The 23,738-nt window shown below is 38.3% G+C and overlaps 1 protein-coding gene across 3 annotated transcripts in view; it reads left to right on the forward strand.

The window, feature by feature from the left end:
* Positions 1–232: 232 nt before the first annotated feature.
* LOC131257743 (actin-related protein 8) overlaps positions 233–23,738 on the forward strand; it is a 31,949-nt gene continuing 8,443 nt past the window's right edge. Inside the window, exons 1-8 of one of the 3 annotated variants that reach the window (XM_058258568.1) lie at positions 233–823; positions 6,560–6,645; positions 8,780–8,850; positions 9,033–9,100; positions 14,085–14,146; positions 17,290–17,387; positions 18,981–19,062; positions 21,027–21,169. In XM_058258568.1, the coding sequence (XP_058114551.1) occupies positions 495–823; positions 6,560–6,645; positions 8,780–8,850; positions 9,033–9,100; positions 14,085–14,146; positions 17,290–17,387; positions 18,981–19,062; positions 21,027–21,169 (939 nt within the window). In that variant the 5' untranslated portion in view covers positions 233–494. Of the gene's footprint in view, positions 824–6,559; positions 6,646–8,758; positions 8,851–9,016; positions 9,101–14,084; positions 14,147–17,289; positions 17,388–18,980; positions 19,063–21,026; positions 21,170–23,738 lie in introns of those variants that run through there. The other 2 variants (XM_058258570.1, XM_058258569.1) reach the window with 2 other exon arrangements.

Raw genomic sequence — 23,738 nt, forward strand, 5'->3', positions numbered from 1 at the left:
GGATGGGACAGATGCTGTCTATTCGGCACGTGAGAAGTGCTAATTTCGGGAACGCAAATAATCGCAATTGGAAGGTTTGTGTTTAGAGTAGAAAAAGCTGAAAACGTACGTGGCGGATCCAACGGCCTTGATCTCCTGGCTCTTGCTTCGCGACGTGGACACCCGGCGCACCTTAGACTTTTCCCGCCGTTATCAGTCTCCTGCCTCGTATATAAAATGATCTCCTCAAACGCTCTCAGAAGCTACCTGACGTCTCTTCTCCACAGACATTTTCAACTACTCTCTCTCTCTCTCTCTCTCTCTCTCTCACCAAAACCCTAATTCTCCATGAAATCTTGGTTTTTCTTACTGAACTCCAGCTCAATCCAAAGCCCCAAAATTTGCAAAATTCCAATTTCCTAAACCTAATTTCTCCAAACCTCAATATTCTGAAATCCCGATTTCACTGACTTCCAATCTTCGAAGGCCCTAATTTTCTCAAAATCGCAGGCTCCATGGCGATGCTGCTGAAGAAGGTCTGGGGGTCTGTGTCGAGCCGCTCGAATTCGAATTCGAATTCGAATTCATATAAGAACTCGTCAGATACGCAAATCTTTCTTGATTCATATACAGGCTTGTTTGACCAGCTGCCATTAGATATCTTTATGCAAATTCTCAAGTATCTCGGCCCTAAGGAAGCTGCAAAGGCGAGCGCGGTCTGCAAGATGTGGAAAATTCTCATTTCCGATAATCGGCTTTGGATTTTCTTCTTTCAGAATGGGAAAGAGCCATGGGAATCAGTTGTTTTTGCTGAAACCCATCTGCGATCAGGTTATCCTCTCCGGTAGGTTGCAATTTAATTTCCATTCATTTTAAAGAACAATCCTTTTTTAATTTTAATTTTCTGGTTAGAGACTGGTGGAGTGAATTTGCTACACTGTATTTGATTGTTGGCAATTGATCCAACTAATTGGGGTAACTTATGCCTATAAATTCTAATCTTTAAAGTCTAAATCCCATGAAGTAGAGACTATAACATACATATGGGTGAAGAAGGTGCCTAACATCTTACGTGTCCATAACCAAGGCCCTTACTTAAATCTTTGAAAAGACTAGATCACACGTGGAGTCATTTGATCAAAATAATCAAGTACAACATTCGGGTTATGTGGCTCTATGGATTCTAGCCTTCTGTAGCATGGTATTCAAAATCAGTTACATAATGGCCGGTAGGTAACAGCAATGGCCATTACATAATGGTAACAGTCATAATCGTTGCATGCTACGAAGCTGAAACAGCTGTAATGGCCGTTTCAGAAAAATGGCCCGTAACAGCCCCATTCCAGTCTGTAATGGCCCTGTATCGGACCGTAACAGTCAAGTAACAGTTTTTTTTTTTTTTTTTTTTTTTTAAGAGCTGAACAGCCAATAAAGGGGCTGTAACAGCCCCCTATCATAACAGTGACGGTACCGTTATGGAACACCTTGTTCTGTAGATCCAAGATTTGTTGGCTAGTGGCAACTCCAATTTACTTTTTCTTTTCCTCCAAATTTTGCTGGTGAATTTGCTTGTTTGTTCCAGTGTATTTCGTTGGAAGTATCATTATTTTTTATATATATTGCAACTAGGATTTTATAAAAAGCTAAATGAAATGGGCATGTAACAAACTAAAAGTCATAGATGATGTAAAAAATTATTGCTTCTTTTTAAAGATACCTCTCCTCAACACTCTACAATTTGCTCACGACTACATCCCATGAAACTCCTCCAGTGTTTCAACTTTATTGCAAAATTTTCTATCGTAAGTTCCATCCCGATTGACCACAACCTACCTTGCAGGGTGAGTTACCATGTAATTTTTCTTCCAGTCTCCAAAACCCCACATGCCAATGCCATCACCTAAACAAAGGCCTTCCATGGCATTACCGAGGCCATCCCAGAGCGATAAACGAGCCTATGCCAAATTGCTTCCTGGAAGTCTCAGTGCATAAATAGGTGATTCATCGATTCCCCCCTGTAGTTTAAAATATTGCTCAGTAGACTCCATTTAAGGCAAGTCATATCAGTTTATGTTGGAACTGGTCTGGGCTATACACTTGTTACAAGAATTACCCACAACTCGATCCTAACTTGGTCCAAATTATCCCATATTAGGACGAGTCCCATAAACTCATGCTGAGTCATGATGTCTTAGGATGATTGGGGGCAAGCAACAACCCACTTGTGCTATTCTTTCTAAAGAATCCATTTGTACAAGGGAAGTTATTTGATACTCAGGCAGAATATACTTAATGAGGTTTGCCGGTGCTCATTAATGTGATGGGTCATGTTATTCTTTTTAAAGAACCCATTTGTACAAGGGAAGTTATTCGAATACTCAGGCAAAATCCAATCTAATGAGGTTTGCCGGTGTTCATTAATGTGATGGGTTAAGACGTGTGTGTGTGGATCCTACATTTGATGCCCTTTTGTATCATGTAAACTAAATGTGGCACAATCTAATTTAGTTGCCACTTTTATGATGAGGATCAGAGTTTTCCTAATGAGTGGATATGTGGTAGTGGCCTTGTTGACTGTACCTATACGCTTAGGGCCTGTTTGGCTGGACCGATCCCATGGTATTAGGAGGGATGGGATCACGATATCCCAAGATATGCATGACGAGCCAAACAGACCCGGTGAACTTGTCCCGGGATATAGGCGATCCCATGGATCTTAAAACAATCCACTGACATCACCATCATTACCTTAAAATTGATCCTATTCCTTGGTTGGACGGATTGGAAGGTAAAATCCCGAGATATGCCGGGCGTGCCAAACAGACCCAGTGAACTTGTCCTGGGATATAGCAATCCCATGGATCTTAAACCAATCCACTGACACCACCATCATTACCTTAAAATCCATCCCATCCCTCCTAATCCCATGTTATTCGCCCGGCCAAACAGGCCCTTAAGATGAGACAAGCACAGCTCTGATTGTGATGGGATGTAAGAAGAGTAGGAAGGAAATAAATGCATCTCTTTCTTCTTCCTTTTTTTTTTTTTTGCCTTTTTATAATTTTTCTTTTTAAGTTTTCTTAATTTTTTTTATATATATTATTCTTTTGTGTAAGCTAGGGGACTCATCAGTTTTTGGGCGAGTTGCATTGGTTTCGGCGAGTCATGCTGGTTTCTGCATTGGTTGAGTTGCACTTAGAAGTCAACATTTAAATCCTTGTTCCTTACTGCAACAGCAGTGAATACAATCATCTGTAATTGTCAACGTTCTACTACCCAGGCTTTATGAGAACGCCTGAGGAACAAAATGTGTCTCTTTCTTCTTCCTTTTTTTTTCCCTTCTTATTTTTTTCCTTTTAAGTTTTCTTAAATTTTTTTATATTATTCTTTTGTGTGCTAGGGGACTCATCAGGTTTTGGACGAGTTGCATTGGTTTCAACGAGTCGTGCTGGTTTCTAAACCAGACAAGTTTCCCTTAGAAGTCAACATGTAAATCCTCGTTCCTTGCTGCGACAGCAGTGAATACAAACATCTGTAATTGTCAATGTTCTACTACCCAGGCTTTATGCTTTCCTAACAGCCAACCATAGGTCATCTAATGCAGGGGCATTCTCATACTGGGCTCGAGTGGGGTCGCTTGTGGGATGCAGGGGCACACTCGGGGTGGGTGCGGCCCACGGGGGAGGTCTCGTATTCGAGACTCATCACCAGGAGTGATTTATGCGCATTTCACACCGGGCTCGAGTGGAGTAGCCCGTGGGATGCGGGGACACACTCGGGGTGGGCGGCCCATGTGATTTGGGGCCCACGAAGGAGGTTCGGCCGAGGTCCTAAACCCATGAGATGTGGAGCCTGGGTTATGAGATAAATGGATTAATTCGCCATACTCTAACAGTTCGAGCTTTTAGAGCAAGTGGTTAATTGTCCTGCATCACTATCACTCTAGAGGACTCAAACCATTCCAAATCTAAGCTGTCGGAGCCCACACCACTCAACTCGTACTCTCCTAGGCCAAAGAGTAAAATGACTTCACTGAAGAAGTCTCTGCTCTCTCAAGATTCCCCTCCCAAACATCTTTCCTTATATGGATCAAACCATTCAGCATTCCATGAGTTTGAGGAACTCAATTTTGTTGTCAATAAGATTCCTCTATAAAAGTGATGTCCACATTACCCGATCCATGATCATGTTGTAGCATTGAGAAACCATAACCTCTCTCACTAGCACAACTTGGGACATCTGGGCATGAACTTGGCTGTGGGCTTTGTTGTTGAACCCAATGTCCTCCCAGAACCTCATATGTGATGTCTCCAATACTTAAGAAAATTGGTGTAGAGAATTCTTTTAGGGGCTGTTTGGATTGAGAGAAATTGTTGGAAAGGAAGGAGGTTTTCTCAGGAAACGTCTTTCAAGCTGTTTGGATAACCAAACCAATAGGAAATGGTGAGAAATTGCATTTCCATGTAGCAAAGTTTCCGTCAAAATCTCCAAAATATTTTCCCACTTTCCTCACTCGGAAACTGTATTTCCTTTCCCCCATTTTCCAACTCGTCACTAGTTATACCTGCACCACTTCGAAGGCAGCAACCGCCTATCTTCTTCCAAAATGAGGGGGCAGTTGTGTTGAATTCAATGATCCAGAACGTTGATTTGGTAGGCCCATCATAAGACTGGTCATGCCACAAATTCTTCTCCATTAGATATTCCCAACTGTCCATGTGATTACTTTTGAATGGATGGCTAAGAAAGAATAAGATTAAATGTCTATGATTAGTTGAAAAAATGTCTGTCATGAGGACTGCAAGATGAGTAATCTGTATCTCCAGCCAGCGGGCCATCCCGTACTAATTCTGGGCTGAAAAATGGTTGGGTGTAATTTCTAGACTATGACCCATCCAAAAAAATGGTTTGTGTATTTGAAGACTATGGGACACATTCACGCATTGAAGGGCAAATGCAGTTGTTTACACCAAGCCCCAGAGGTCAATTCCGTACATTCATATGCTGCAAATTGCATTAATTGGACATAGCCCACACACGTGTATAAAGAAGATCCTCTGCACTGTATGTATGTTCCTTTGTGATACATGAGTGCTGGATTCCATTGTGTGGATTCACTTTAAAAGATGCCCTTATGAAAAATAGGCATGTTTGTTTATCATGTGGCCTGGATTCACTTTAAAAGATGCTCTTATGAAAAATAGGCATGTTTGCTTATCATGTGGCCCACAGTTTCAGAAACAAATGGTTGACATGGAAAAACTAAGCCTATTTTTCTTCTATTTGTTTTCTACATTTTCTCCTATCTGATTAGTGGTCTTGCCTAAATTTAAGTGGGGGCATATACACGGCAGTATCCACTTGATGAATGGCTTGGATCACACCCTTGTGAGGCACTTGGGCACGTCCTATGTATGGAGTGGACACTATTTTCGATTAATGTAAAATTTGAAACTATGGAGTGCTCACTCATCAGTGTGTGGGGGAATAGCCAACTGCTCATGTTTTCTTTCAAGTTTCACCCATATGTGCAATGTTTTTTTTTAAAAAAAGTATTCTATATGTGCCATCATTCATCTTCAATCCCCTGGTATTTGTCATGTGTGCCTATGTGCCAATGTGCATATGTGCCGACTTCTAGCTTCAAGGGCCTCACATGCCCATGAAATTTTTTTCAATAAAAAATTGTTTTGCCAAACGACAATATTTGGAAACAGGCCCATTTTTTTAAAAGAAAAATCATGCTAAAAAAAGAAACAGGGGAAATGATATTTCCGTTCCCATAATCTCTTGGAAATTTAAGTTTCCCAAGAAATATCATTTCCTCTCCCCTACTTCCCATGAATCCAAACAGGCCCTTGTACCCCAGAGACTGTGTTCCATAATGTTGATGCGCTATGTTGGGACACAGACTCAGACCGTGTTCCATAATGCTGACGCCCAACATGGGGGCATGTACTCCATATTCACTCACAATCACTTGCTTCCTCAGGCTATCCTTGACTCTGAAACTCTAGAGCCATTTTCCTAATTTTGTAGTCTTCAAGTCTTTAATATGCCTTTATCTTGCCCCTAGCTCACTTGGCTCACATACCCATCTTCACTCTATGAGGTGAAACTTGTGTTTTTCTTTCATGTCTTGCCAAATAATGTCCTCTTGGATTCTCTAGTCTCCAGCCTACACATGACACTTGTTGGGCATCAAAATAGAGACATAAAATAAAACCACATGTTAGCTAATGCCAATTCAATGTAAATTGCTTGTGACTTTGAGAAACTTTAGTTATGATATATGTTTATATCTTGATGTATTATTCTCATTATTATGTAATGAAAGATGTTGGCAGAAAAGGGTGGATTTTGTTTACTAATGATGGATCTTGTGCATCTTAGTGAAAGAATTTGCGAATCACTGATGTTTCTACCAATTTTGGAAATTAAAAGCATGCCCTATTCCTTGATTATTTTATTAGCTACTATATGTTATTAATTCGATCAATGTTGTTGTGGTGATGATTTATATATCCATTTTCGCTACATACTGTTCAATTTCACTTCTCAACATGGATTGTGATTGCAGGAGTTACTATAATCGAGCTCCCCAGTTATCTTTCATGCATATCTATGGCCAACGTGAGAAACTAACTGGGTCTGTTATTATAGATGGTGAGAGCTAGCGACTTGACCTCCATATAATTTATTATGGCACAGTGCCCTTTTCTTCTGCTTTTTGGATAGTTTCTTATTCCCTGTAGTTACAGGTGGGATGAGGTTCTTTTATCAATGGTTGTCGATTGAACCTGAACACATCCATAAAACTACTCTTTGTCAGGTCTTCTTACATATGAACTATATTGGCAATAGTTCTGTAATCCCATCTCTCTGATTTTGATTGCTCCAACTGATACGTTTGATGCCTTATTTTAGAGTTTAAATTCAGGCCTTTGATATTCAGTTCCTAGATAATATAGTTATAGTTACTGCATATCTGTTCTAGTATGGAAGATATTTTATCATATGTTGATGTCGTTATTCTCCTCTCAACCTTGAAAAGTCATTTTTTCCAATTTATATACTTGTCGTAAATGTTTATTAAAATAATCCGTTTTTCAGCCAGGAGAGATTTTTTGTGTTAGCATCCAAATAAGTCTCTATCGTGTTGAAGAACAAAACATAACAGCATTATTTTAATTTTTTCCCTCCCACCAAATATCACAACATTCCAATGGTTCTTTATTATTATCACATTCTTTCTGACCATTTAGTCCTTACATCACTTGTAATTTGTTGTCACTTCTGTTAGTCTAGTTTCTCATAAGAGAGCACTGTACCAATCAATGTTTTAAATATCAATGATATCAGCCAATATATCCCACGATATATCTTGTATCCCACCTGTGCGATATGAAACACACAGGTAGTGCCGATATATCCCACATGTTCGATCCGGTGAGCATTTTCAATTTCTGATCACTTTTTTCCTTTTGTTGAAATTATATCAAATCAGTGTCAAATGGTTTTAAATCCATTGGTTCTTCATGTTTTGCATGAGAAATCATGGAGTTTGGAGCTTTTATTTCGATATCCATTGGTTCTTCATGTTTTTTTTTTTTGAAACTTTCCTTCAACAAGTAGCCAATTGAGACTAATTTCGAAGTGTTTGATAAAATGACCATCACATACACTCTAATTTTAAAATTTGAGTGTAGGTGATCTGATATGGGGAAATTTTGAAACTTCCTCAATTTCTCCCAAATTGCTTGCAATGTTGCACTCCAAACATGAAACCAAGCATGTATGTTGGCTGATCTACTGATTTGTTAAGTCCTTGTCAATTTTTGGAGAATAAAAATCCTTTTTTAATTAAAAATTAATAAAATATTATTATTTTTTTTTTGAAATTTCCCTTCAACCAGCTGTCAATTGAGACTAATTTCGAAGTATTTGAGTGTTTGATGAAATGATCGTTACATACACTTTAAATGTTATGCATTCAATTCGAATATAGCTGCACTGGTTCAGCCAGACAACGCATAGCTTAGGACCCTATATAAAGGAAACCTATCATGTTCCCTTCTTTTTTGAGAGTTATGATTTAAAAGTGTGTATTAAGGTCTTTTTTTAACAATCCCTGAAGTTTCAATGAAAAATTCAACCATTTTCCCAATGTTTCCCCATGTTTCTCAAAAAGTGCGATAAATTACCCAATACAAAAGATATATCCCATGCGATAACTGATACATATCTGTATCCCAAGGATGCGATACATAACACGATACTGATATTTCGAACACTGGTACCAATGTAGTCTAGGCAAAAGACATTTGTAGCTTCCTAAACTTCTCTTATCTCTTTAATGGCATTCATCTTTGTTTACTCCAGCCCTGAGTCTCCCAACTCTAGTGACTATTTATTGTTCTTCTTTTTGTGTCAATCTTTTTATCATAATGAATTCCTAAAATTCTGTCATCATCTCATTGTCTAGTCTTACATGCTGTTACCAACATATGATTTATGACTAGGTCTGCCAATCATTACAATTGTAATCTCATACTTCCTAGAATTGCTTCGCACTATTCCATGATATAAGTTTTGGCACTAAAGTAAAATATGTTGTGACATAATGCCACAGGTATTGTTGAATCATAGCCCGGTAGAGTTCCCGGTAGAGTTCTAGTTGTTAATGCTGGTGGTATAATACATGCATGACAATCTATTGTTTATGACCATCTAGGTTCTGACACTTTCTAAGATTGTTTTATCTATAATTATGTTTGAGTTTTTGCATAATGTTGCAAAGGTGGATCCGGCTATTGCAAGTTTGGTTGGAGCAAATATATTGGACCATCTTGCCGATCAGCAACATTTTTGGTGAGCATGGATCTTCAGCTAGCTGTTGTTTGGTATCAAGCCTCAAAAGTTCTGAGAGATCGTGAAATTCCATCTCTTACAGAGACACATTTTTGATATCCTACCTTCATTTTACTTGTCAATCCTTATGGAGGATACCATTTTAACCAGTTTATCTTCTCTGAAGTCTACCTTACCTGCAGGAATTTGGTAACATTGAGTCTCCAATGTACTCAAGGCTTCGACATTTTTTTGCAACAATTTATAGCAGGTCTGAGAAAATTCTTTTATATCCTACCACTCCTGTTATTCTTTTAGGCATATTTCCCGACCCTCTTCAGGAAAGTTATCATTTCCTTCTTGGATATCAGATTGTGTTTCCTAATATTACCTTGAGCATAGACAAACTGAGCATATTTATGTATCGATGCAATTTTTATTGGTAGCATATATGTATTCCATCATCAAGCAACTGTGCTGGTATCTGTCAATTCTAGTTTTCAGGCTTTAAGTTTGAAGTTTCTTGCGCTTTCTTGTTCTACAAATTATATGTAACTCCTCCCAAAAGTAGCAACACATATCTTATTTGGAGGTGAACAACTTTTGTTGCTAGAGGGAACGGCGAGAGCCTATAAAAGTATAAATTAACCAGCTTTTCTGCTTTTCTGCACAGGTCCAATTGAGATATGTACTTGAAGTCCTTTCGTTGAATGAGGAATTGTGAGCCTTGAGCCAATGATATGCTTCCAATTTGGGAAGCAGACTGTGTACTGAGTAAACTCTGTGGGGCCCATTGTGGATGTATGTCTCTTATCCATGCTGTCCTCCTGTTTTTTCATATCATTTTAGGGCTTGAGGCCAAAATTGAAGCATATCCAAAGCTCAAGTGGACCACACCACAAGAAACAGTGGGGATAATGAAATCCACCATTGAAACCTTCCTAGGGCCCTCAATGATGTTTATTTGCTATCCAACATGTTCATAAGGTCACACAGACATGGATGGTAGGTGTTCAATTCATACTGTTTCCTATGGTGTGATCTACTTGAGCTTTGGATATGCTTCAATTTTGGGTTCATCCTAAAATGAGCTGGTGAAATGGATGGATGGCGTGGATAAGACACATACATCATGGTGGACCCCACAAAGTTTACTTAGTATGCAATTTGCTTCCTCCATTTTGTACCAATGGCGCCCATGGTTCAGTGATCCAGACATTGATATGATTTGACCCACCAAGGATGAACTGTGCCCCCAAAAAACTTTCAAATTGGAAGATCCTAACCATCCAAGCTCTGGTTCTAGTTGAATGTGGAGAATTACTACTCTTTGTTTCTTAACTATCCTTTTGCAGGCCATCAATGAGGGGTTTTCTAGTCTAGGGGATGGGTTCGGGCATGGTCCATATAACGTGGAGCACCTTAGAACAAAGGTTTGATCACCCAACAGAGGACCTCACCTATACGAATTGAGGACTTAGGGATATGATATAGATCCTCGGGTCAAGGATCGTAAATTTCTACATTCCTAATGTTGGATCACAAATATAACGCTTGTGACTTCATTGAGTCATCTAGTGGAATTGCATTCATCGACCTAAAAGGATGTTAGTTATGCTATAATTCTAGCTTTCTATTTCAAACAATACTCTTTCCTTCATGGAAGCCAATTTTCACAAATAGCCATGTGAATTGGATTTCTCCTTTTTATTGAACAAATGGTTCCACAAACATGGGGTTTGTTAGAGTAGATTAGGGTATTATTCTACATTAGGATATTTCCTTATTTGTTAAGATGTATATCTGTTAAGATCTCACTAGATTTCTCATCTCTTCCATATATTCCAGTTATTGTCAATGAAATAAACAAGTACAATTTCTACAATGTAGTCTCTTGTGGTTTAACATGGTATCAAAGTCTCGATTCAGGCCCTTTAATCCCCACCACCTTTTCTAGTATCTCCACCACGATATCGAAGTCCACTGGATCCATCGATTCCGCCTACAACCTCTGCTCCAACGAGTGCCCTCACTAGCAACAACGCTTACTAGATCCCCGGTTGTGCCTACTACTATAAACGAACCCATCACCAACACTGAATGCATTTTAACAAAATAAGAAATATCCAAATGTAGAAAATTACAACCATCATAACTAAATTATAACTGAATGAATATAAAATCAAACCCTTATTATAACTAAATTATAGCCATCATAACCAAGTTTAGAGTTTATATTATATTATAATGTATAATACACATGCACGCGCGCACACACACACATAGAGTTAGCATTTAGTGAGGAGGTAGGGGTTGACCATATGACCCACCGAGTTTGGCCTAGCAAACCCAAACCCAATATGTTTAATTTCAGGTTGACAAAATAGTCTGAACCTAACACATATGGGAAATGGGGTTGACCCAAACTCTTAACTTTCTGAGTTGGGTCATGTGTCGTAGTTAGGTCAGTCAAATTTTGCCAAGCTTAACCAAGCCCCATCCTTTTCATTGCATTTTGGTGGGTACAACATTGGGTGGGTCAACTAGGTCCTAAGGTTTGATTCCTAGAGAAGTGAGGGTTGAGGGGTGGGCCCTCTTGATCTTGTCCATCAAATGGTTTTGATGACGGAAGCACAAGGTGGCTGTCTTCATACTCCTAGCATTTTCTTATTTTGTGAGCTAACACTACATGACTTATCATTTGAATTTCTAAAGCACATTGTTAAATCCTCGACTTGATTAGGGCTTTCAATGGGCACTTGGACCTACAGATACCCATTGGTTGTTGCCAATTTTTATGGGTTGGGTCTAGGTCTTGGGTAAACCACTTTGGCACCTGGGTTAAAATCAGGTCTAGTCAGGGTTGGGTTAGGGCCCCCATTTTGGACCCGATTGATATTGGGTTGGGTCCAGTTAACTTTATTACTAATACTATATATTAATTAATATATTTTAGTTAATCTAGCAAGAATGAGGTTTAGTAAGCCTCATGCATGTAAAAGAATCCGTTTACATACCACAACAATGTCGAAGAGGATATGTGCACAATTTAATCCATCCTTTGGGTGGTCCTACCATGTAAACACACTTATTGGACCTGGACCTGGACCAACTAGAAATCAAGTCTAAAGACTTGATGGGTACCCAACAAGTACCTGGACCCGTTTGGATCCAGGTCTGGGTCCTAAAGACCGAGACCCAGACCCTACAAGACCCAAACCTGATCAAGCCGGGTAGGGGTACTCTAGCACCCTACCTGAACCCTACCCATTTGCAGCCCTAAACTTAATGGAGAATATCAAATCAATTGAAATGTACACTTTACTAAAGTCTTAAATGTTTGTATGATTACATAGACTACATGTGCAGTGCATGCAGAGGGAATCAGTTTACAAATTGTGGTAGAGAGGGGAGTGGAAGCGGTCATTAAAACTTATAAGTAGGTTTATTTCGCATGCTAGATTTTTGTGATAGATAACCACCATTTCAAAAATGGTGGCGACTCTTCAACCATACACATGACATAGTTGTAGGAAAATCCAGACCATCCAAATTGCCAACCTAATTGTGTATGGAATGTACCTTAAAATTTTCACTAAAAGCATGATATTTACCATCTGATTTGCCCTTGGAATTTGGACCACTCACTGTTTTAATTCTTATAATCCATTTGATAGCCATCATTGGGATAGTTAGGATTGCTTAATTAGTGTGATTTTACAAATATGCTCTGTCTATGATGTGCCCCACAATTTGGTGGTGCGGATGGCAGTATATGAGTGGACTTAGTAACTGAAGGAGAGAAATTCGTACGCAGCAGATAGAGGGGAGGAAAGTTGTTTCTAGAAATAGGTTTCTTTTGTGGAGAGATGTGCTTCCTTTGTGCAAAATCCTTCCTACAAAGTTTTAGCTGTTTGATAAAACTTATGATGCGGGACAATTAATTCCTTTATCTCATAGCCCAGGCCCCACATCTCATAGGTCAGGACCTTGGCTGAACCCCCCTCATGGGCTCCAAATCATATGGGCCGCCCACCCCAAGTGTCCTCGCATCCCATGGGCTACCCCACTCGAGTCCGGTGTGAAATGTACATTAATCACCCCCGGTGAGGAGTCTCGAACACGAGACTTCCCCCATGGGCCCCAAATCATATGGGTCACTCACCCCGAATGTGTCCCCGCATCCCACGGGCTACCCCACTCGAGCTTGGTGTGAAAATGCCCCTGCATTAATCACCCCCAGTGAGGAGTCTCGAACACGAGACCTCCCACTCTAATACCAATTTGATGTAGGACAATTAGCCACTTGCTCTAAAAGCTCAAACTGTTAGAGTATGGCGAATTAATCCCTTTATCTCATAGCCCAAGCCCCGCATCTCATGAGTTAGGACCTCGGCCGAACCCCACTCATGGGCCCCAAATCACATGGCTTGCCCATCCCGAGTGTGTCCCCGCATCCCATGGGCTACCCCACTCGAGTCCGGTGTGAAATGCGCATTAATCACCCCCGGTGAGGAGTCTCGAACATGAGACCTCCCCGGTGGGCCCCAAATCACATGGGTCACTCACTCCGAGTGTGTCCCCGCATCCCACGGGCTACCTCACTCGAGCTCGATGTGAAAATGCCCCTGCATTAACTTACCGTGTGGAACATTGTGCCCCTGGTTGCTCAAGTTGTACGTAGTAGAGATTTGTGCATGCTGTCTGCTATGTTATCCAGGTGCACCATTTAAAGATTAAAATGTCTCGCACAATTATGGTACTCATTTGAAGTGTCTGGGTAACACTATGTTAGCACGTGTGCCAGTGTGAATTGGAGAACTGAGGCCCTATGCATATAAACAATGTACTAAGCAACGCCTGCTGCTGAGCATTAAAATCGTTGATATAATAATAGTATATGAAGAACTTAATTACATAATGTTCAAGAAGAAAGACATGAAGTCTGTCTTTCTTCCTAACAGGCCAGTTAGCTGATATGAAAATGGAATTTAAGTTTCTGGTAAAGTTAACTGCAAGGATGGTCAATTTAATGTGTTACTCAGGGAGTTCTTTAGTCTTGAAAAGGATTCCTGCTTAATTGTGTCTGCATCAGTTTATCAGTTGGTATTTTGTTCATATGAATGTTTAGTAATACAATTATTATTTGGTAATCTGATGTTTGTTGGCATGTTCTCTTTGAGACCATGTTGGGCAGCAAAATCAAAATCTTGCATGTGCTTTTAGAATAGAAATTTGACAATATTTTCTAACAGGATGCAGGTGAAACCATCAACACAGCCAATCGTTGTGTCCATACCGCTTTGCTATTCCGATGGTCAGCACCTATACCATTAATCGTCTCCCATGAGGCTATATAAACATCCTTTCAATGTTTGTTCGTGAAGTAATGAGGTTTCTTTTCTGTGATGCTGTATTGTGTTATGTATTGAAAGATCTATTTTCTGTGGAAAGCAGATTGCTTTATCATGTTGTGTTGATTGCATGACTATATTGCAAATATTACACTGATATCATGAGCTTCTCTGTTTTTCTGTCAATGCAACTAGAAATTATTAATATTGTATGTATTACTTGAATAAGATATTGTGTTAATTCTAAAAATAAATTTATTTTTAAAAAAAAAAAAAAAAGAAAAGAAAAGAGAAGGGGGGATCAAGTGCTGGCATTTTGCAGTAGACTGTTCAGCTAAAGCTTCGTTACATGCTCTATATTTTGGATAAGGGAAGTTGTCGAATCCTGCAGTTTTCCTCCTGTTTGTGCTTCTGCTTATTTCAGGATTCTAATAGACAAATCAGCATAAAGTTGGAGTTGGTGGGTGCTTGAAGCAGATGCTGGAGCAATCTCCTCTCCATAGAGTTTTGCATCCACACCATCTTTATTTGTGTGGCTAGAAGGGTTACTTTCGTTGGCATTTATAGCACCTCTCAACTTAATCCCTTGTATAGTTAAAAAATTTATCCAGTCTATAGTTGAATTATAGGGATGATTAGTAACAAATCTGATAATTAGTGGGACCCTCAATCTTATGGAGATAGCTTATGAATCTGCTTGGATGAAGAACAAATTGCGTTAATGAAGTGATCAGTAAGAACAGTAAAGCGGCTAACGAACCTGAAGCACGCAGTGATTTATGTGGTGATGTGTTTATATGCCACAGAAATAGTGAACACGGCTATCAGTTCTGGCATTATGCTTTGGGTGCTAGGCCTTTATATATATATATATATATATATATATATATATAGAGTCATGCTCCCCTGCGCACCTATGCACGTGCGCACCTTTTCACACGTGTCATGGGTGTCTAATCTGAACGGTCCATGTGATGCGGAATTCCATGAAACCCCATGTGACAAACGTTCACCCTGATCTAAAATTCTGTTGGGCCATAGCAAAGAGAAATGCAAATCAAGGGAGGAAAATGTTTTCATTTTTAATGGGCCATCAAAGTTTTAGATCAAAGTAAAACTTGGGCCCTGGGGGTTTCACGAGTTGCTGCTTCACATGAACGGTTCAGATTTTGGATCCACATCAGGTAGAATGGGTTCTTAAAAAAGTGCATACGTAGTATGTACGAACTGGCTCGCAGGTGAGCGTTTCCGTGTGTGTATATATATATATATTCTTATTTGGATCTAGAGATCTGGATTTTGATAATAAACTTTAAGTCTACCAATGGTTAATCTCTCAATGGTAGCTCTAAGTGACTTATTTCCATATGCTGCAGACACTCATCCTAATAATTTTGAGTTGTATTGTTTGGATGTGGCTCTCTTGTGTGCAAGTACACTCCTCATCTGTTTTCTGTTTGATGACAAACTAAAATTTTACATCATTTTAAAAACCTTCTGCGAATCTTCTTGTCTACTTGAGAAACAATCCAGTTTATTTAGTTTTCATGTCATCCTCGCTGTTTGCCAACAAATTGCTTCTGTTATTTCAGATGAAGAGATCATACCTTTTTCCTTTGACTTGATCTCAGAATTCTAGATGTATACATTGCGGGTGTGTATTCAAGAGGGGTGGAAAAATTAGAGATGTGCCTCTGGAGTTTTATGTCATCATCGTGTACCACTCCAATTGAAAGGAAAATTTATAGGATAGCTATAAGACCAGCCATGCTCTATGGACAGAGTGTTGGGCAGTTAAGGAACAACATGTCCTCATCCTAGCTGAAATGAGGATTTTGAGAGGGATGAGTGGCATGACTAGGAAGGATAGAATTATACATGAATGCGTTTGAGGAAATTTAGGAGTAGCACTAATAGGTAACAAGATTAGGGAAAGTAGACTTAGATGGTTTGGTCATGTGCAAAGGAGACCAAAAATTTTGTCAGTTAGGAGTGATTTGGTACAAGTTGTGGGCTCTAAAAGGGCAAGGGGAAGGCCCAAAAAGATATGGGCGAAGGTAGTGTTTGAAGTATCAGTATCGCTATGAGTTTCGCTGGTTGGGGATACGGAAACAATATCGATATTGTTGATAATATCGCTAATAACCGATAATGCGAGGAAACATTAGGAAAAAAGAGGAAAATGATGGAATTTTTCAGTGAAACTTCAGGAGATGCTAAAATGCACATATTTACATATTTCAGAATTAAAAATAAATAAATTAAATGTATACATAATAAGTTTCCATTTAATCAGTGCCTAAAAACATGTGCTATCATAAGAAATCAATCCAACCATCCCATCCATTCATCCAACCTTCCATCCAAGCATAAATTGATATTTCAGAATATTGACAACACAAGATATTCGCTGAGAAATCATCGATTACTGCAAAGGAAACAAAAGACTGTGGTGTCAATATTGCGATATTATAAATATTATCATCTCGACAAAATTGAACACTGCATAAACTATGGCCCATTAATTTTTATTTTTATTTTTTTTAAATTGAAATGGAAATTATTTTTAATAAACAAATTTTTGGTAATATTGATACATTGATGATATTATTGAAATATTGCTGATACACGAGCGATACAAGTGACACCTGGTATTTACATAGTTGAAAATATTGGCAATATTGATACATTGGTAATACAAGCGACACTTGGAATTTACACAATCAAAAATATTGCGATGCACTGGCGATACTTAGCGATACATTGATGATACTTGGAATTTCTGATACTACTAGTAATATTGGTATCACTACCAGTGTTATCGACATCGTCGAGCTGGAGATATGGATAATATCGTAGATACTTAGAACAATGGTCGGAGGTAGTAAGTAAAGACTTCATGACCTATGGTCTAACTAATTTATGGCCCTTGATAGAGTGGAATGGTGGAAGTGGATTTGTTAGCCAACCCAAATTAGTTGGGAGCTTAGATGATGATGACATTGCTGGTGTGTCCTTGAATGTTTACACTAGATGGCTTGGTAAAAACATTAGTGCATTTTCGGTTAAACTGATACATTTTATTATTATTTCTCCTTTTCTTCAGATACTGAATCTGCCAAGGCATCTAGAAGACAGCTGAAAGAGACAATCTACTCAGTGCTGTTCGATATGAATGTTCCCGCTGTTTGTGCCATCAATCAGGTAGGGCATTTCTTTCTTACTTGATTTTCTCTTATTAATTAAAGTGCTAAATTTTTTAACTTACCATCCGATGTATTCAGATTTGAAGTCTCACACTTGATTCCACCAACGTGTCCTCTTTTCATGCAATCTTAGTGTCAATATTTCCCATGTCCTGAATTAGATTTCTTTTATATAACTATCTAGTGGTGAATGGCGGTAGACCCACACCCAGCAATAGGTGTGCCTTCCACTCGAAACAGGACTTTGCCCTCTCTGTATCTAACCTGAACAAGAACACTTTTTCTACGACGATGGCCTCCGAACGATGCCCTACTGTAGCCTTTAAAGGTATGATGTGGTACATATGAAAGAAAAATTGCATGGCCTGCTGGGTCGAACTGTGATCTGTAGTCCCACCAATAGGCTGTCAGAGCTAATGGATAAGCTCACCCCTTCTTTATGGATCTCTCAACCTTTCTGTTTCTTTCCCTGGTTTAGTGGATGTTCTGGACCTCTTCGGTTAACTCAACTATTTGTCTTGATCATTGCATTGCTTTTTCTTTTTTTTTCTTTTTTTCTTTTTTTGAGGTCGAGCTGTCTAAAAGATGAGGTGTCTTTGTTGGGTTGGTTATGAGCTTTGATTGTTCGTTAAAGTTGTTGCATCCTGGTTGGAACATTGAGGATGGAAACTAAACACTTCACTCAGTAATTGTCATCATAGCCTTATCCGATTACTTTAGTAGGCAACATTCTCATGATTTCTTGGCAGAAGTTCAATGAACTTAGCAACCTGACATCAACCCTCCTTTATCTGGGCTGGGGGGCCAGCTGGTGCATAGCTACTAGGGGGAGTTTCAACCACTCAATATTGAGAGGATTTGAGTCTGTTGCTGATACCTGGAGGATTTTTTATTTTATTTTATTTATTTTTATTTTTTTGCCTTTTCCAAGCTCTTTTATATATTAAGGCTAAAGGAGCCCCCCCCCCCCCCCCCCCCCCAATGGTAGAATTTTCCATTAAACGACAGTAGATTCTTCCTGACAGAGTTTGGGCCTTCCATACCGTTTACAATGCCCAATAAGTTTCTACAAGAAACTATTCTCTTGATACCCTTGTGGTGTACGTATCCATTTGTTTAGTTGATTCTTGTTTTTTCTTTTCTTGTTTGTAAATATAAATAGGGCTATCAGGTTATTTTCCACTAGGCCTCATATGCTTTGGTTGTTATATAACTATTAATGTTGCTGGACCAGATGAAACAACTGGTGCTTGCTTATTGCTACCTCAGCTGCCATTGGCTCGCCCTCCACTTCGATGGGTTAGGATCGAGGGCTGGTCAATCTAGCCTTCAGATGTTTTTCATTGAGCCTTATATCAATATGAATAGGGTCATGCTGCACTAAACTGATAATTAAAAATAAAAATAAAATCATCTGTAAGGTATATGGTCAATTTTCTTCTTGTGCATTTACCTCTCTCAGTTCCAATTTTGTTTGTAACCTTTTCTCTTCACGCCATTCCTTGGTAGAAGATTGAAATAATCAGTTTGTTTTTCCCCTTATTATCCATGTTTTTAACACATACTGTATTATTTTGCAATAAAAATGCAGGCAGTTTTAGCTTTGTATGCTGCAAGGCGCACTTCGGGGATTGTGGTCAATATTGGTTTTAATGTCACATCAGTTGTTCCAAGTAAGTTATTTTATTCTGTTCTTTTTTTATTTTATATGCAATTGGTTACCTCTTTCTTTTCTTTTCTTTTTTCTTTCTTCGACGTTATTTATTCCCTTTTGTTGACTTTTTGAACATTGATATTCAAATAAATATTTGTGGGATTCATCAGTGTTGGCCATAAATCTCTATGAAGCTACTGCCTATCTATAAAAGAATACACTTATTGATCAAGGCTCCAAGGGTAGATTGTATTAGGAGTTCCTCTCTACTATTTATACCACTACAGGAGTGTATTGTATTCTCTAACGGTCTTAGATTGGTTTAACAATCATCTCTTCTTGCTGATAAGAAAGTCTTCATTGCTAACTTGCGTCATTTTTCTTTTGATTGCAATATCCATTATGTGATGGCCAATTTCTATATACTGCTTTTATTTCTTGAAATATAATGCATGCAAATGTGGAGTAGAAATTCTGTGGGTCTGTAGAATTTGTCTTTGTAAAATATAGACAAAAGCCTTTTATGTGACTTTGTTTCTTTTTTATAGTCATTTGATTTACTTTGATAACCCTTTGTACTTCTTGCATTTATTTATTATTACTATTATTATTATTATTATTTTGGTATTTGAATGATTGCAAATTTAAAGAAATCGTTTTTGTATTTTTTTGGTGCATTGAAATCCTTAAAATTTTGTGGTATGGAATTATTTTCTCTAAAGTGGATGATTGGGGGCTATCCATTTCATAATTCAAAAACTTGGAATATAGAGCCTTAACACCTTTATTCTTTCATTTGAAAGGTGGAGCCTTTATGCTGCACTTGCCTGCAAAGTAGGTCTAAACCTAGATTCATCACTTACCTGAACTTTGCTCAGTTCGTGAAGAATTGTAAATCTATGTGTATTTAATTCATGTACAGACAATGGATATTGGGATTCTCTCACCTTTATCACAGACATGATGTTACCCACGTAATTTTCATCATCCTAACACAGTAAATAAGGGCCTGTTTGGTTTTCCAGTTACAATGGTAAATGGCTAATGATTATTTACTCTTGTAATTGTGCAGTATCATCACTTATATTTGACTGCAATGATGATTTTGCTACATTGTTTGTTTCATCCACAAATCACTGTAAAAATGGTATTTCTATAATTTGAAAATGCAATGACTACAATTTACTTTACCTACTTCCTTTACAAGTGTATTTGGCTCTTGATTTACAAGCCATAATTCCTGTTTAAACAAGTACATGGAAATGATAATGATGGCTCATTTACTTTGCATTTCATTCGAAATTGGAAAACTGGTTCAATGCCCCTTTATCTCTCAAATATGGGCCAAATTCAGTCAGCGATTCAGGGTTAGCTGGTGTATTCCTGACTCAGCCCCCAATCTGCTATTGTCCTGGCAAGGCTCCAGACTAGGAAAAATCGGAACTGCTATTTGGAGAATGGCAATTTTAGCAATCTGGTGGTGTGTTTGGCAAGAGAGGATCGAAAGATGTTTCAACGAAATTTCTTCTTTAGCTAACGCGGTTGGTTCCAGGGCCAAAAGGCTTCTGTTCGAATGGGCAGTCTTCTCCAAGAGTTTGAGAGAGAGTGATTTGTGCTTTCTAGGCCCTTAGCTTGTGTCTGCTATCTCAGCAGATTTGTTTTATTGCTCTGTTGTTCATTTTTTCTTCTTTCTTTTTATCAATATATTTCTCTTCGTTGCTCTTAAAAAATAAAATAAAATAAAAAAATTGGAAAACTAAACAGGCCCTAAGTGATTTATTTGGTTGTTTAGATATAAATGTTGCCTGTTGGAAATGACCAAAAAGCTGTTTTTTATTAATTACTTGGAGATTATTTCTTCTTCTTCTTGTTCTTTTTGTTACTTCTATATTTTCCTCGAAGTGATGCGAGTTTGTTTAATTATTAACATGTATTTTGGCCAAGCTCCATAGGTAACACTTTCTTGGGCAATTATGTTTACAGTTTTACGAGGTAAAGTGATGCATAAAGTGGGTGTGGAAATTATCGGACAAGGTGCACTGAAACTCACAGGATATCTCAAGGATCAAATGCAACAAAGAAGAATTAACTTTGAGTCATTATACACAGTTCGCGAGCTGAAAGAGGTATGCATGTAGTTTGCAAAGACACCATGCACCGCTACTCCTGTTTGCTTCTTTGCAACAAAGTGTTTGACATGTACCTGACACTTGTTGACATAGTCTTTGTCAGAACCATTTTTGGTTTTACTCTTTTCCCCTGGTTTTTTGTTTTTTGTTTTTTTTTTTTTTTTTCATGCTGGTTTCTGTATTTGAATATTTCTCTTTATATATGCTTGTCTTGTACGCATGTGTGTGTATGAATATACATATACATATCTCTGTGTGTTTCTCTTCTATACAATGTGAGTATCCAGGGACAAACTTGTGCAAGCCATTAGTTTTAGGAGTAACTAAAACTTTGCCTTTCTCAGGGGCTTGGGAAGGGTTTATATAGAAAAGCTATTATAGGATGCTTTTTTGGCAATTATTTTTAACAGTTTTACAAGGTGAAGTGATGCTTAAGCTGGGTGTGGAAATTGTCAAACTAGGTGAACTAAAACTCACAAGATTTCCGAGGGAGCAAATGCAACAAGGAAAAACAAATTTTGAGTCATTATACCCCATTTTAATGTCCACTCCACCCACCAAGTAGGCTAAACCTATTTCTTTTATTATATGATTGACTGTGCATTATTTTGTGTGGCCACCTAATGAGTGGATCAAGCTTATTATTGCACTAGGTTGTCCTTGTGGTTGGGCCAACCGATTGAATGGGTTGCATCTTATCCACTACTTGAACAGTAACTTATCGCCACATGCATGCATGCATCAATAGATACATACTCTTAAGCCTTATCCCAATTAATTGGAGTTGGCTACATGAATCTTGTTCCTCCATTCCACTCCATTAAGAGCCATTCATTTAGTTGGATCATAGGTCATCAAGTCCTTTCTTATCGGCACGGTTTTTGGTTTCCATTGCACATGACTAAACCATCTAAATCTACTTTCCCTTATCATATTACCTATTGGAGCTACTCCTAAGTTCCCTTGAATGCATTCATTTCTAATTCTATCCTTCATCATCTTGCCACTTATCCATCTCAACATCCTCATTTCAGCTACACTCATCCTATAAGAACATCATCATCATCTAAGCCTTATCCCAACTAATTGGGGTTAGGTACGTGAATCCTTTTCCGCCATTCCACTCTATCAAGGGCCATGACTTCATATAAGTCATCAAGTCTTTTCTTACTGCCTCCACCCACGTCCTTTTGGGCCTTCCCTATACCATTTTCGAGCCTTGAACTTGTACCAAGTCACTCCTAATCGGCACAATTCTTGGTTTCCATTGCAAATGACCAACCATCTATGAGTCTACTTTCCCTCATCTTATTACCTATTGGTGCTACCCATAAACTCTATCAAATGCATTCATTTCTAATTCTATCATTCCTTGTGTTGCTACTCATGCATCTCAACATCCTCATTTCAGCCACTTATCCTATGAACATGTTGTTCCTTAACTATCCAAAATTGTCTCATAAAGTGTGGTTGGTCGCCATCCTATAAAATTTCCCTTTCAGATTAAGTGGTACACGATGACCACAAAAAACTCTAGAGGCACATCTCCATTACTTCCACCCCGCTTGAAATATATGGGCAACATCCTTCTCAATATCTATACTTTCATTAATTATCAACCCAAGATATCGAAAGTGGTCATTTCTAGAAACTTCTTGGTCATCAATCTTAACTAATTCCTTGTTCTCACTCCTATTATTACTAAAATTGCACTCCATTTACTCTGTTAGTCTGACTATTTTAAAATCATTTATATTCTAAACCAACCCCTCTATCAATCTAGCTTTGTGTTTACACGCTCCTTATCAATCAAAACTATGTTATCTACAAACAACATGCACATCGGATCTCCTTGCAAATGCTCCATTAACTCATTTGTAATCAACGTCAAAAGGTATAAGCTTAATGCAGATGCCAGGTGCAAGAGTACAGTAAATGGGAACTCACTTATCTCTCTACTCGTGGTCCTCACATTTGTTTATGTTCTCTCGTATATATCCTTAATCATGTCAACACTCATCCTATAAACATGTTATTCTTTAACTACCCAACATTTTGTCACATAAAGCATGAATGATCTTATAGCTATTCTATAAAATTTCCCTTTGAGTTTGAGTGATACACGGATTTTTTTATTTTTTATTTGGATTTATTGAACTACGCTGCCAATTTCCCTATGTATTGCACGTTATTGATCGATATCATCAATACCATCTAATAAATACAAAGCATTAGGTATGATATATAACACAATTTTGAAATATCGCGATACATTGTGATATTTTTGGCGAAATAAAATTTTTTGGACACTACACTCTCATGGTATCGCTCATATGCTATACCGATATAATTTGCTGATGTTATCAGCTGATAATATCAATACTGTAAACATTGATTGCAGCATTAGTAATATCAGCCAATATTATTAGTATCACACGGTAGCGATACGATATTGGGCTTTAGTTGGAAAACTTCCCAACATCAGTCAATGTATCACAATGTATTGCTATGGATCACAACTCACAATGCAATAACCCAAGTGCGTCAGTCCCCTTTGCAAAAATCC

This window comes from Magnolia sinica, chromosome 10, assembly GCF_029962835.1.
Source record: "Magnolia sinica isolate HGM2019 chromosome 10, MsV1, whole genome shotgun sequence".
NCBI classification, from domain to species: domain Eukaryota; kingdom Viridiplantae; phylum Streptophyta; class Magnoliopsida; order Magnoliales; family Magnoliaceae; genus Magnolia; species Magnolia sinica.